General features: G+C 41.7%; 1 protein-coding gene across 1 annotated transcript in view; it reads right to left on the bottom strand.

Moving 5' to 3' along the window:
* Positions 1 to 14,460, bottom strand: part of szt2 (SZT2 subunit of KICSTOR complex) — a 207,446-nt gene that overhangs the window by 69,273 nt on the left and 123,713 nt on the right. The window contains exons 59-64 of the mRNA XM_067990021.1: positions 14,283 to 14,330; positions 10,585 to 10,724; positions 9,907 to 10,089; positions 5,526 to 5,796; positions 4,356 to 4,435; positions 3,922 to 4,047 (exon numbers count right to left, since the gene is read on the bottom strand). Of these exons, the coding sequence (XP_067846122.1) occupies positions 3,922 to 4,047; positions 4,356 to 4,435; positions 5,526 to 5,796; positions 9,907 to 10,089; positions 10,585 to 10,724; positions 14,283 to 14,330 (848 nt within the window). The remainder of the gene's footprint in view (positions 1 to 3,921; positions 4,048 to 4,355; positions 4,436 to 5,525; positions 5,797 to 9,906; positions 10,090 to 10,584; positions 10,725 to 14,282; positions 14,331 to 14,460) is intronic.

Below are 14,460 nucleotides of genomic sequence, written 5' to 3'. Positions count from 1 at the left end.
AAGACCCAAAGAAAGATTGATCCTGGTTTAAAACCTTTCTATTTAAGTTGCTTTACCTCACAAGCACAAATCAAATGTAGACAAGGACTAATTTTATGGCATTATGAGCTTGTTCCTTCTGATTCATCTGAACTTTTAAAAGAAAAAAATTGATTTCCATTAAACCTTTGAGTATTGATAATGACTATTTTCTAGAAGTATTCAGTGAGGAGGAAAATACTCTTATGATTATTCTATCTATTTCAAAATGTCAAACCTGACCCAAAAAACTACAGGTCCATTAGCCTAGCATCAATAGTATTTTATCAGTAGTAGGTTAAATAATGGAAACCATAAAGGACTGAGATATACTCTTAACAATAATTTAATGAAGGAAAAATCAAAATCAATTTAGATGGGGATGGTCGGCTTCGACAAACTTTCTTGGCTTTTTTGAGGATACTACAAATAAAGTGGATGGTGGAACTAATGTTGTTTATTTTGGCTTCCACAAACCCTTTGATAAGGCCTCACATAGACCACTAATAAGACTAAAATTCATATAGATCCTGGAACTGGATAAGAAATTGAATTAAAAAAATAACAAAGACTATTCACGAAAAGTGTTGTCATACTGCGAGGTGGGTTGTGGTGGGGGGGCGGGGAAGAGACCGAAACTGAACGAAGTACCATAGGGAAGAAAGATTGGGACATTATTGTCTACATGAACGCCCTGGATGCCAAAAAAAAACATGGTCATATTTGAGACATCACAACAATAGGGAGTACAGAAGAGTATGGAGGGTCCAGTTAAATGCTTTGCATAAGGAGTTAGATCAGTTATGCAACAAGAACAATAACTTGCATTTATAGAACGCTGTTAACATAGAAAAATGACCCAAGATGCTTCACAAGCGTAATCAGACAAAAAATGGATGCCAAGTCAAAAGAAAGAGATTATTAGGAGGGGTGAGCAAAAACCTGGTTAAGGAGGTGAGTTTTAAGGAGGGTCTTAAAGGAGGAGGGGGAGTGGGAGAGATTAAGGGATTTAAGGAGGGAATTCCAGAGTGTGAGGCCTAGAGGGCTGAAGGTGCGGCTGACAATGGTGGGAAGAAGGACGCTGGTGATATACTGGAGGCTAGAGTCGGGGGAGCAGAAAGCTCTTGGGGCGGGGTTTGCAGAGATGGAGGAAATTGCAGAGATAGGGAGAGGTGAGGCCATATAGGTATTTAAACACAAGGATACTAAGAACAAGAATTTTAAATTGGAGGCACTGGGGGATTGAGAATCAATGTAGGTCAGCAAGGACAGGAATGATGGGTGAGTGGGACTTGGTACGAATAACTCTTATTTGGATAACTATCCCCAGCCTGCCCATGTGCCCTGATGGTGCTTGTCTCACACTTTTTGTTGCTGATGCCCTGTACATTGCTATACAGGCAATTTAATATGTTCTTATTTTTAATCACTAATGCTTTATTTTTAACAGATATTTAATTATTACTTCTTATAACGTTTTCTGTTCCTGGAACATTCATATTCTCTTTATCGCCTTTTGTACTCTGACTTTTGAAAGAGAGGGAGACAGTACCTGAGCAAAGAGAACCATTTACAATGTTAGCTAGCTTGGGGGCCAGGAAGGGAAGTTGGATGGTCAACGGTTTAGTGGGGATGGGGTCAAAGGAGCAGGACGTGGATCTCATGGACAAAATGAACTCAGAGAGGGCACGGGGAGAAAAAGGAGTGAAACAACAAAGAAGCAAGTTCAGGGCTAGGGCAGGGTGAAACCTAGGGAGATGTCTGGTTTGGTGGGCACGGAGAAGGGAGGAAGCAGCAAAACGGATGGTCTCAGTCTTAGGGACAATGAGCTGCTTGCACTTGTTGTTGGAGGTGAGGGTGGAGGGGATAGGGAAGAATGGTTCATGCATTTCTTTAAGTGCAGTCCTCATGAAACTCTAGATAACTTAGTGTATGTTCCAAACCGAAATGTAGTTCAGCCTGCAAGTTCAAATGAGTAGACTGACAACTAAATCGAACAGGAGTAGGGGAAGGAAATAGACACAATTCCTTTAACAGAGTACTGCCTTACAGTACCCATACAAGAATACTGGTTCCATCAACCACCACCCCCCCCAACCCAAAACTGTTTATGAAAACTCATCCTGTATTGCACTCCACTTCTTTTGTGGTAGATGGAGACAGTGGCTGATTTCATACAAGAATTTGCATAAAGAATAAGCGCCAGGTCAGAGAAAGTGTGACTAAGGGTTGGCTGAAGGGAACTCTACACGTAAAGGTTAAACTGTAAGGAAAGAATGCAGAGGGCAAAAAGGTAGCTAATTAACTTTTCGAACCTTCACACACAAATTAATTATACCAAAATCACAGAAATAAAAATTGAAAATTCTGTGACTTAAATTTTAACGCCAATTTGCATCAGAGCATGCTTTTTTGAGTTTTCATGTCAAGTCAATAATAATTCAGGAAATTATTACAAAATAAACAACTGCCTGGATCAATATATCTATATAAAAAGCTATGGCTTTAGAAGGAAACAAAAAAAACAGTACATTTCCCTACAGACAGGAAGCATGCAGATGTGGGAAAAATTCTGAACATGAACTGTGTAAGAAATGAAACAGATGTAACTTTAGGAAAAAAATATGGACACCATCTCAGGTCTTTCTACATCCGAATGCTAAATAACTTGGAGGTTGACCAAAGCAAAATGCTCACCAACTCTACAAGCATGGATAAGACCAACATTTGCCAACTGTGATGAACTTCTGTGTTCATCGAGGTGAGCGATATTAGATCAGGGGAATGGAACTCTTTCCCATTCCAGGTATACTGCGTCAACATCAAACATGCCCAGATCAGGTTTATTATAGCCAGCTCCAGAGTGAACCCTTTTTACTTTGCCCCAGCAATATGCTTTAACTCCAAACTCAGGAGTGAAAACCCTAACTTATACTGAACAATGCGACATTTCCATTTCCCACACCAACTATCCTTGTAGCCTGAGTGAGAATGCCAAATTTACAGCCAGCAGACAGGAAAAACATTCATCCCATCAGTCTGGGCAGATTCAAATTAAGCTGCTATCCAATACCTCGTGTGATAGTTATCAGAATAAGAAATTTAAAGAGGATTATTACTTGTGGGGTGTGGTCACACTATGAGTTACAGATGACCAAATCTTTCTTTCAGGAAACTTCTCAAAGGGGACTCCTTCATTAATTTTATTTGTTTGCATTGATTGGGTGAATGAGGAATAATGAAAGAAATGTTTAGAATCTATTAAGCATTTCTAAATTCACAGCAAGTTAATGATGTTCAATTTGATTCAAGGTACAGGCATTCTCCTGCAATTCTCAGTAAGAATTAATGATATAGGATTGATTAAATTGGCACTGCTCTCTGAGCTGGAGAGCACCAGGATCTGTTTATTTTCAGATGGAACTTATGCATTGGCAGATGCTCATTCCCTCTCTGCAGTGCTTGAGGCTCAGAATGCTTTGCTTCAGCAAACTGCTGATTTCCAACAGATGGTGACTTGTTCTTAGGCATGACATGACTGACCTCTTGTGCACAATTAGCTTGTTTACCCCGACAAGGTCAGTTTTATTTCAATATTATAAAGCACACTGAGCCCCCCATTTATTCAACTCATTATCCCTTTACAGTTTTCCTGTACCATTTCCAAAACTTCCCAATAAATCCTTGAGACTCCTCTTTGCTCCACATCTTTATTCATCCTATTTTCTTCCACTGCCTCCCTATCTCCGATTCCTTTCCTGACATCCCTTCCACTTCTAGTCTTATGGGCTATATTTTCCCACTTTTCATTCATTTGAGACCAAATGTGAACTGGTCACCAGCTCCGATTCCAATTGCCCTAAATGGCACTCCCTGTTTAAACCACATACATCATCAACCTACCTTTCCCTCAGATCCAACCTGCTGCTCTGCCTGGATTTGTTGTCTGAAGATGGGGTCAAACAGCAGTGGAGTGGCACAGTAGTGAACAAGACGTGAAGACTGTTTCAGGGTGTCCAGGTCACCAACCTAAACCAGAAAACGCATTGAACGGTTACCACATTTAGTTCTTAGTTCACAGCCTAATTGCTCATGACCTGCTAGTGTAAAGGGAGACACTATACTATCAGTGTGGTTTTATTTAACTAGCGTGCCTTTAACTGTTGTATCACAGACAAATGGACTCTTAAAAGTACCAGTCACAACATTTTAACTATGGGCTCACCCAATACTGCTATATTAAATCTTATAAGAGGTGGGCTTTAAAGTCCCTTTAAAGACTGTATAATAAAGAGGACAGCGAGACATTTCTCTAGGTGTGCCAGACTGTTACTTACTGTGATGGGCATGTTGGACTGGGCAGAACGTTGTTGCCATGTCACAAATAGGTTTTCAATTTTCATCTGTTTCTCCATCTCTGAAAGAGAAACAATCAGGTCATACCTTTGGCTTAATGCATAAGAATACGAGACTTGCACAGCTCGCAACATCCTGTACAGAACTCACTTAACACATTACATAGCTCAGCTCAATTGTGCAGCACTCGCTCACATATCAGCAGGGTTCACGCATGCACTATCCAGCTCAGCAGTAACCAACAAAATAATAACATAATGTGCACCTTGGTAGCACTGGCACAGCTTCATTAAATTAAATTTACAAAACCAACCATGTGAATGTAGCAGTTATGAACAGTCCTATCTGTCTCAAAAGTTCTGCATTTGCTAAACATTGCTCTCTGTAATACCCAAAAAGCCCTGTTGAGCTAAATGTGTAGATAAAGGTCGACATGTGATAACGGTACTCATCAGGTGTTACATCTGATAAAAGCTCCACTAAACATGAAAAAAAATAGCAAGTCCATTCCAGGACCAGAAGCAGGATGCCATAGACTTTGCAAAGTTTGAAACTTGCAGAAAAAATAAAAGATTTTATATGTAAGCTTTACAAAAACCCTTGCGAAAGAGACACACGGTTCAGGTAACAGCTAGGTAAAACAATATTTCAGCAGCTTATTTTCTGGTGTGTTGACAACAGTGAGACTACTGTGAATGACTTGAGGAAATGAAGTGACATACACTCAGAATGAAATGTTACATATGTACACACACACTTATCACTCAGACATACACAGAAAAAAGAGGTGACAGTCATGCCCGAGTGACACCAAATTCTTAAAGGAATATTGTTCCAGTAGTCTCCAACAACTTCTAGGATTCAATGACTATAGATTATATGAAAATATGAATGGATGAGGAGCAAGTTTTATTCCTATTTATATGAAAAAGCACAACTCACTCCTGGCAGTTGCTTGCAGGTTATCAGGTCAGTCTCCCTAACAAACAAAAAGTGCTTCTCTTAATTCCTCACATGCAAAAACTGCTGTGTAATATACTCGATATGTTAAATTGATTGCAGACCAGTTGTAAGCACAAGCATAATGGAAAATGTAGGCTGCATCAATGAGCAAAATTGGACAAAATATGTGTTCTCCATGTCTTCCTCACCTCTCCGCTCCAGGTTTTTGATTTCTAGAAACTGTGTGCCGTGACGGGACACTGGGTCAGACAGCCCCACATCATGTGACTGCCGCATTGCTTTAGGCACAGTGATGTCACGCAGTGCCTCATCAAATGGGACGATCTCTGGCGGGAAGTGAAGAGGTGGAAGACTCCTGTTTGTTGAGCTCAGCCGTCCCTGTTCCTTACTTGGTGGCGGGGTTGGGCTCTTGATCAGTGAATCAGCTTCCAATGTGGAGTGAAGGAATGGATTCGGTTCCTGTGTGGACAGAAAGGTGATGAGGAACGAAAGAGAAATGGTTCCATTCTTAGACTGAGAATTACACTTTTGTGGAAATTACTAATCTACATCGTCTCTTACAATATGGATAAGTAATTTTTGCTCAACTGTAATTGTAAAGCCAATGATCAGAAACTAAACTGTACCAGCCACGTAAATACTGTGGCTACAACAGCAGGTCTGAGGCTGGGTATTCTGCGGCCAGTGACTCACCTCCTGACTCCCCAAAGCCTTTCCACCATCTACAAGGCACAAGTCAGGAGTGTGATGGAATACTCTCCACTTGCCTGGATGAGTGCAGTTCCAACAACACAAACGAAGCTCGACACCATCCAGAACACAGCAGCCCTCTTGATCAGCACCCCATCCACCACCCTAAACATTCACTCCCTCCACCGCCATGGCTGCAGTATGTACCATCTATAAGATGCACTGCAGCAACTTGCCATGGCTTCTTCGACAGCACCTCCCAAACCCGCGACCTCTACCACCTAGAAGGGCAAGGGCAGCAGGCGCATGGGAACACCACCACCCGCACGTTCCCCTCCAAGTCAAATTCTATGCCTAGGCTAATAAAGGAAAGTGTCCCGTATGCCTTTTTACCCTCTACCTGATAGGGGTTAGGATAAGGATGACTCCACTCTGAATTGTGTGTGCAGTTCAATCAGGTGAACTAAAAAATTGGCCTACCACTTGTATATTTGTCACAGCATTAGAGACCTCCAAGCTCACACCTTTTACAGGCTTTGCATACCCAGGAGCCACTAAATCATTCTAACAAACAATATGGTCAAAGTGCAAAATAGAAAAAAATATTGCATACATACAATCAGACCAAGACCTCACTGTTTACCTCCCCCATCCCCTATTCCCATTGTGCAGTTTCACAAGCAATCTAGCAACTGTTACCTCACAAATGATAAGGTCCATGTCCAGTTACTGACACCATAATATAAATATTTATCACTGTCAGTTATACAGTTTTTGTGTGAAAAATGTATTGTATTAGTGGTCCAAGTCACTAGACAGTGAGCTTGCACTTAAAAAAAAGACTTTTGGGGCTAATTTAAATTTTAAAGTTTCTGGACACTTCAGTCAGCAACCCCAGCTGAGGCACACAATGCTGTGGTGCAGTCAGCCCAGTCCTTCACTTTTACTGTGGATGGGGAAGTTCTCCAATTTTCTTTATTTTTGAGATAACACAATAATTACTTGCATTTATATTTCAAGTATTCTGAGAGGTTGAGCCTCCAGGAGCATCAAAAACTCTGAAGCCTTTGATTTTCGCAGCCAGTAAGGGGGCCAAGACTACCCCGCCCTTCTCCCAGACAAATTCCTTCTAACATGGCAAGAGGGATAGGAAGAACTCAAAGAGTTGTTTGTGTTAGAAGAGATCCTTCTACAACTAATATGTGGAAATCCTGGGTCTTGGAGCAGAAGAGAGATTTCTTGAGCCTGTTGACGAGAGAGATGTGCTTCTTGTCCTCATCCATTATCTGCTCTAGAGTTTGTAACACCACTTGTGCCCATAATGTGAAGAGTTTCTGTTTCTTTGTCCTTTTACTAATAATTCTCAGGATTTGTAGGCTGCGAAATTGTTTAGCGGGAGGTACCAGAGGCACTCAGTGAAACTTTCCGTAATTGGCAAAGTTTCCTGTCGTTTGCATAAAATTTAAAGCTGGCATATAACTGCTCGCAGTGTATGAGAAAAGACAGCCAAAGAACTATCCTTAAGAAAGAACCGCACAAGGAATCTTGCATGAAATTCTGGGACCAGTCACTTAGTTGAGTGTAGTTACAATTCAGCAGGGATCAGTGCATTGTAACCCACCTCATCCTTTGGTTGTCATTGGTACAAGGCATCTTCATTGTGGAATACCAAAAATATAAGAAATTTGAACTACCTAGAGACTTTCTCAAACTAGGAATTGCTATTCAGCTGGATTCTTGCTGGATAAGAGGTCAGTTCACACAAATAACATGGAATGAATTGGCTAACAGTACAGAATAAAAATATTCTGGCTTTTAGGTGAACAAAAAGGTTTGTTTGTGTATGTAAGATAAAAATTATACAAGTCTGCCTAAAGGATACGGTATAACAGATTGGTACAGAATGCCATAGACAGGCAAGGTCACAATCATGGTCCTTGTTATTGTTCAGACTGTGTCCCTGATACGCACCGACATTTCTGAACAGGTGGTCACTATGGCAAGGATTTTTCCCATTTACCTGTTAACGTTCAGAGACCGTCCCTAATGTACGCCAACAGCACTGAACAGCTGGTTGCCATGACAAGTTACTGTCACGTTGATCAATGCTTGGATTGCCTATGCACAGCAATGGCAGTTATCAGCATGCTCAGTTGCCCTGCCACCCCCTTCAGGGCAAGTACCCCTGCAGAACTCTGAACAATTTTACAAAGCAACACAGTTCCTTTGTACAACATATTATTAAATTAATATCAAAATTGCATGCTTCAAAAGGCATGCCATCTGTTCCAGCACATCATTATGGCTCAACAGTTCAGAGGAATTTACTGTAACTTAAGAGCTTTGATGCAAATTACCTAATAATCATGTTTCTATTCCCCCTCAACAACATTTTACAGGTCTATTTTAGGATGCAAATTTGAGTTGGTAAGTTTAAGTTCCTTTTCCAAATCAAAGGCAGAAACTTAATGAAAAGGAGAACTAAGTAGCAGATGGAGTTTTATACAAAGTGCCAATCCAGAGCACATAACTTGCATGTGCTCAACCACATGAATGACAATGTTATAAAAATTATCTGGTTTTCAGCATTGAACATTCCAAAGGCAGGTACAGCTCCAGTCCCATGCATAACAGAACATATCTTAATAGCCATAACCCTAGCACTTCACTGGAACCCAATCTCACACCATCAACTCCCATATGGCGCCTGAGTGGCATTTCCCACTGTATTCCTTCCATCTCTTCAAGTGAGTGCGCCAAATGAATGTCAATCAGTGCTGAGTTTGAGGCACTTTTGTGCTGTAAGCTATTCTCGTTGAAAACTGGTCAGAGGTTCACTCAAAGATTTGAAAGAAGTTCTATATTCATGCCTCAGCTTGGCTCACTCGTTACTGAGTCTGAGTCACACCCCACTACAGACTCGAACACATAATCTAAACTGATGCTTGTAAAGAGTGCTGAGGCAATGCTGCATTTTTGGAGGTTTTGTCTTTTGTATAAGAGTTTAAACCAAGGCCTGGTTTGCATGATTAAGAAGATGCAAAAGATCCCATGGCACTATTTGAAGAAGAGCAGGGAGTTCTCTAGGTGTCCTGGCCAACATTCCTCCCTCAGCCAACACCACCAAAACAGATTAACTGGTCATTCATTCATTTGATGTTTGTGGGATCTTGATTTGCACAAATTGGCTGCTGTGTTTGCCTACATAATAATAGTAACTGCAGTTCAACAATAATCCATTGGCTGTAATGTGCTTTGGGACATGATGAATGCAAGTTCATTCTTTCATTTACTCTTAATTTAGAGTTGTCATACAAAATCCTATTTTCCATTCCTGCTGTATACTGGAGCCAATTAAGTTATTGAGTAAGAATTTTCCTTTCCATTATCTCCACTACTCAAGTGATACAATTTCTAGAGAGCATGGAACTATTCAGTTCATTTAAATTTGTTGGTTTAATTCATTAACACATTCCAAAGAAATCATAGTCCAATTGCAATCAAACCACAAAACATGGTGCTGACTACAATTTTGACACGTTTTTCTTTCAAGCAGAACCATTTCCTATCTTACATTCCCTTACACAGGTTATCTTTTCATTCAAAAGGTTCAGCAAACACCTTTATATTCATGGCATCTTCTTCACTCCTATTACATTCACAAACTTTCTTCCTCCTCCTTCCAGTATACTTCCCCAATATATCTCCCTTATTTCCAACAGAAAAAACATAAGTTCATATTGTACAACTTTGTAGATAACGGCAGCACACCTAAGAATATTAGTACCCGATGAGTGTGATTTATGAACTTGTTAACCTACATTCTACAGGCTTATAAGATGATAAAGCTTTTGTCATAATGACCGTGAGATGCATTACCTGTTTGGAGTCATTGTATACAGGTGTATCAGCAAAACAGTAGTGATGGAAGAGCCCCATCTTTTGACTGAGGAGGCAGTGTACCACGTGAGAGCGTGCATTCTGCCACTGAATAAGACGAACCAATCCTCGATTCAATGACACTCCCAGATCCACTGACCAGTTATAAGTGTACAAGATTAGCTGGAAACAAAGTGAGAGCACATGAGCATGCAACAGGAAAAACAGAGCACAGGGTAAATAGAGGGGAGAGAAGAAACAATGAAAAAAAAAACATTTCAATAGAAAATACTGCAAAAGCTGGAAATACACAGCAGGATAATTAGCATCTGTAAAGCAAAAGCCAGGTTTCACATTTCTGGGCAACGGTTTAAAACCTTAACCTATTTTTTCGCTTTATAGATGTTGATGGACTTACTGTATCTTTGCAGCATTTCCTATTTACATTATAATATAAACTGAAAATAGGTCAATATTAACATAAATAAAACAAATAATTTCTCTCATATTTAGGAAAGATACAGTGAAATTCCAGCAGTCAATAATTTTACAAAAAAAAAATTGTCACAAGAAATCTTGTTTGATACTCACAGTAATAGTTTTGGTAAAATTAAATGAACAGAAGGAATTTCACCATCATAGTCTTACTATAGCAGTAAAAGGATTTAATAAGGGTACCTTCTTATCGATGATGTCAATTACGAGGAAGCGCTGCCGGGGGACCATACCCTTCCCACTAATTCCTGGGCTTGAGGGATCACCCGATTTCTCAGCAGTACTGAACTCCACAGCCTCAAATCTCTGAAACCCTTTGTGAGCTTTATGTTTTGTTTGAGAGAGGAAGAGAGAGAGAGAGAGAGTGAGAGAGAGAAAAGGAACAGTATTAGGACACTACAAAACTATGGGAATTCCACCTGTATTTTTATTGGATTTTCAAGTAATTAGCAAACAGAACAATTCATCTCAGAAATCAATATCTTCATACCCTTCAAATTAAGAAGGAAGCAGCTCAGGCATCATAGCATAGTGGAGCCATTCCAGGGTAGTGAAACGTGGACTGCACTTTTGATTTTCCATAAAGTTACTTACCTATCTCAGCTATTACCAGCATGGGGAAGCACCAGGGTGAAAGACAAGTATGAATTCACTGAAAGGGATGGTTTAAAAAAATCAGATTGACACCCCAGTCCATTCACATTCATTTCCACAAAGTCAGTCATCAGTGTAGGGACAGCTGAAGGAATGGGTCACCTGCCTGTCATCTTGCCTTGGAATGGTATGCCATGTAGGCAGGCTATTGATAAAAGTGAGGAAAGCAAAAAAACCTTTTTTTTTATTCGTTCACGGGATGTGGGCGTCGCTGGCGAGGCCAGCATTTATTACCCATCCCTAATTGCCCTCGAGAAGGTGGTGGTGAGCCGCCTTCTTGAACCGCTGCAGTCTGTGTGGTGACGGTTCTCCCACAGTGCTGTTAGGAAGGGAGTTCCAGGATTTTGACCCAGCGACAATGAAGGAACGGCGATATATTTCCAAGTCAGGATGGTGTGTGACTTGGAGGGGAACGTGCAGATGGTGTTGTTCCCATGTGCCTGCTGCTCTTGTCCTTCTAGGTGGTAGAGGTCGCGAGTTTGGGAGGTGCTGTCGAAGAAGCCTTGGCGAGTTGCTGCAGTGCATCCTGTGGATGGTACACACTGCAGCCACAGTGCGCCTGTGGTGAAGGGAGTGAATGTTTAGGGTGGTGGATGGGGTGTCAATCAAGCAGGCTGCTTTATCTTGGATGGTGTCGAGCTTCTTGAGTGTTGTTGGAGCTGCACTCATCCAAGCAAGTGGAGAGTATTCCATCACACTCCTGACTTGTGCCTTGTAGATGGTGGAAAGGCTTTGGGGAGTCAGGAGGTGAGTCACTCGCCGCAGAATACCCAGCTTCTGACCTGCTCTCGTAGCCACAGTATTTATATGGCTGGTCCAGTTAAGTTTCTGGTCAATGGTGACCCCCAGGATGTTGATGGTGGGGGATTCTGTGATGGTAATGCCGTTGAATGTCAGGGGGAGGTGGTTAGACTCTCTCTTGTTGGAGATGGTCATTGCCTGGCACTTATCTGGCGCGAATGTTACTTGCCACTTATGAGCCCAAGCCTGGATGTTGTCCAGGTCTTGCTGCATGCGGGCTCGGACTGCTTCATTATTTGAGGGGTTGCGAATGGAACTGAACACTGTGCAGTCATCAGCGAACATCCCCATTTCTGACCTTATGATGGAGGGAAGGTCATTGATGAAGCAGCTGAAGATGGTTGGGCCTAGGACACTGCCCTGAGGAACTCCTGCAGCAATGTCCTGGGGCTGAGATGATTGGCCTCCAACAACCACTACCATCTTCCTTTGTGCTAGGTAAGACTCCAGCAAACTTTACTGATTTGGGGAAATCAGGAGGTGAGCCACTCGCCACAGAATAACCAGCCTCTGACCTGCTCTAGTAGCTAGGCGTTATGTTAACTGCTCCAGTTAAGTTTCTGGTTAGTGGTGAGCCCCAGAATGGAGGGAGGTTCAGCGATGGTAATGCCACTGAATGTCAAGGGGAGGTGGTTAGACTCTCTCTTGTTGGAGATGGTTATTTCCCGGCACTTGTGTGTCACAAATGCTAGTTGCCACTTATCAGCCCAAACTTGGATGTTGTCCAGCTCTTGCTGCATGTGGGCACGGACTGCTTCATTATCTGAGGAATTACGAATGGAGCTGAATAATGTGCAATCTTCAACAAACTGCCCTAATTCTGACCTTATGATGGAAGGAAGGTCATTGATGAAGCAGCTAAAAATAACTGGGCCTAAAATGCTGCCCTGAGGAACCCCTGCAGCTATGTCCTGGGGCTGAGATGATTGGCCTCCAACAACTACATCCATCTTACTTTGTGTCACGTATGACTCCAACCGCTGGAGAGTTTTCCCCCGATTCCCACTGACTTCTGTTTTACTAGGGCTCCTCGGTCGAATGCTGCCTTAACGTCAAGGCAGTCACTCTCACCTCACCTCTGGAATTCAGCTCATGTCCAAGTTTGGAGCAAGGCTGCAACGAGGCCTTGAGCCGAGTGGACCTGGGCGGAACCCAAACCGAGCATTGGTGAGCAGGTTATTGGTGAGAAGGTGCTGCTTGATAGCACGCTTCCTTCACTTTGCTGATGATTGGAAGTGAACTGATAGGATGGGTTAGATTTGTCCTGCTTTTTGTGGACAGAATATTGCTGGGCAATTTTACACATTGTTGGAACGTTAGCTAGGGACGTGGCTAGTTCCGGAGCACAGGTCTTCAGCACTACCGCTGGGATGATGTCAGGGCTCGTAGCTTTTGCTGTGTCCAATGCACTCAGCCGTTTCTTGATGTCTGCAAAAAGTAGTGCAGCTGTTAATGAGACATCAGTGTGATAACATGTGGGATATAAGATATTGAGAGGTAACAGAACTACCAGCTCAATATCAATGTGAATATTTTCTGTAACCTTTCAAATAGGTATGAATGGTCAGATTTAGAATTTGCAGAAGAGGAAGTATACACATTTAAAAAGATCCCACGTACTATGCAGAGACTGGCTTTTTAACCATATTTTCCTATTCAATGAATTAAAGGCAGGCTGTTACAAGATTCCTTATTGAAAGCTCCATTAAAGCCAAAACACTCAATCTGGACGCACACACTCACCAACATAAACTAATTTGGGACATGCACATCTCTCACTTACTGAACACTTACATCTTTCTTCCACCAGGATTATGCAACCATTTCAATCCCAGAATTCTTATTGCATCTTTTCTCAATATTTAACACAGCAAATGCATTCACATTACACTTTTGGTCCCAGACTTTACTGAATCTCGTTAGCAACACAACATCATCTGGTTAGCACAGGAGGGATGGAGAACAATTTTAGCCTTTTTGTAGTTGTTGTTGACTGATAAAACTGCAGTTTTTCAGTGCTGCGCTTCCATGGTGCAAAATCAACAGGAAACAACGGAGCAGTGCAAAATGATTACAACCGCACAGTCACGTGTTGCTGTATCACTGCACCCCAATGTTTGGTGAATCAAATACACTTGTGGTGATTTCCATTGCAGCCATGTGCGCACATGGTCATTTTCGATTGGGAAAGTGGGCAAGACTACTCAGATGATATTACACATCTTGCAATCTCAGAGGCACGCCTACTAGTACACTGGTATGGCATTCCTATTTGTTACACTCCCATACTTGTGGCCTCTGAATGAGATACACAAATTATTATAAACTTGTGCTCAAAATTTTCTGAACAGCATATCATTCTGATATTCTTTAACTAGCCTAACCCACCACCATAATCACCATAAAAACCATCTGGTGAGACTTACGTTTGACACTATTTACCAAAGGTCTGCTCTCATCACCATCAGAGTCAACTGTAGGCAAATAAAATATGAGCAGGCACAGCATAGCATGGCATGACATAGAACATTAACAGTCACGACACTCAAGCACTTGGCACACACTAAAACACAGAGAGGTTTCTATACTAAACAGGAGACTTCA

This window comes from Heptranchias perlo, chromosome 9 (genome assembly GCF_035084215.1).
Source record: "Heptranchias perlo isolate sHepPer1 chromosome 9, sHepPer1.hap1, whole genome shotgun sequence".
Taxonomy (NCBI): domain Eukaryota; kingdom Metazoa; phylum Chordata; class Chondrichthyes; order Hexanchiformes; family Hexanchidae; genus Heptranchias; species Heptranchias perlo.
Note: the sequence above shows the minus strand (reverse complement) of the source record. Positions and strands in the feature narration are given on the sequence as shown.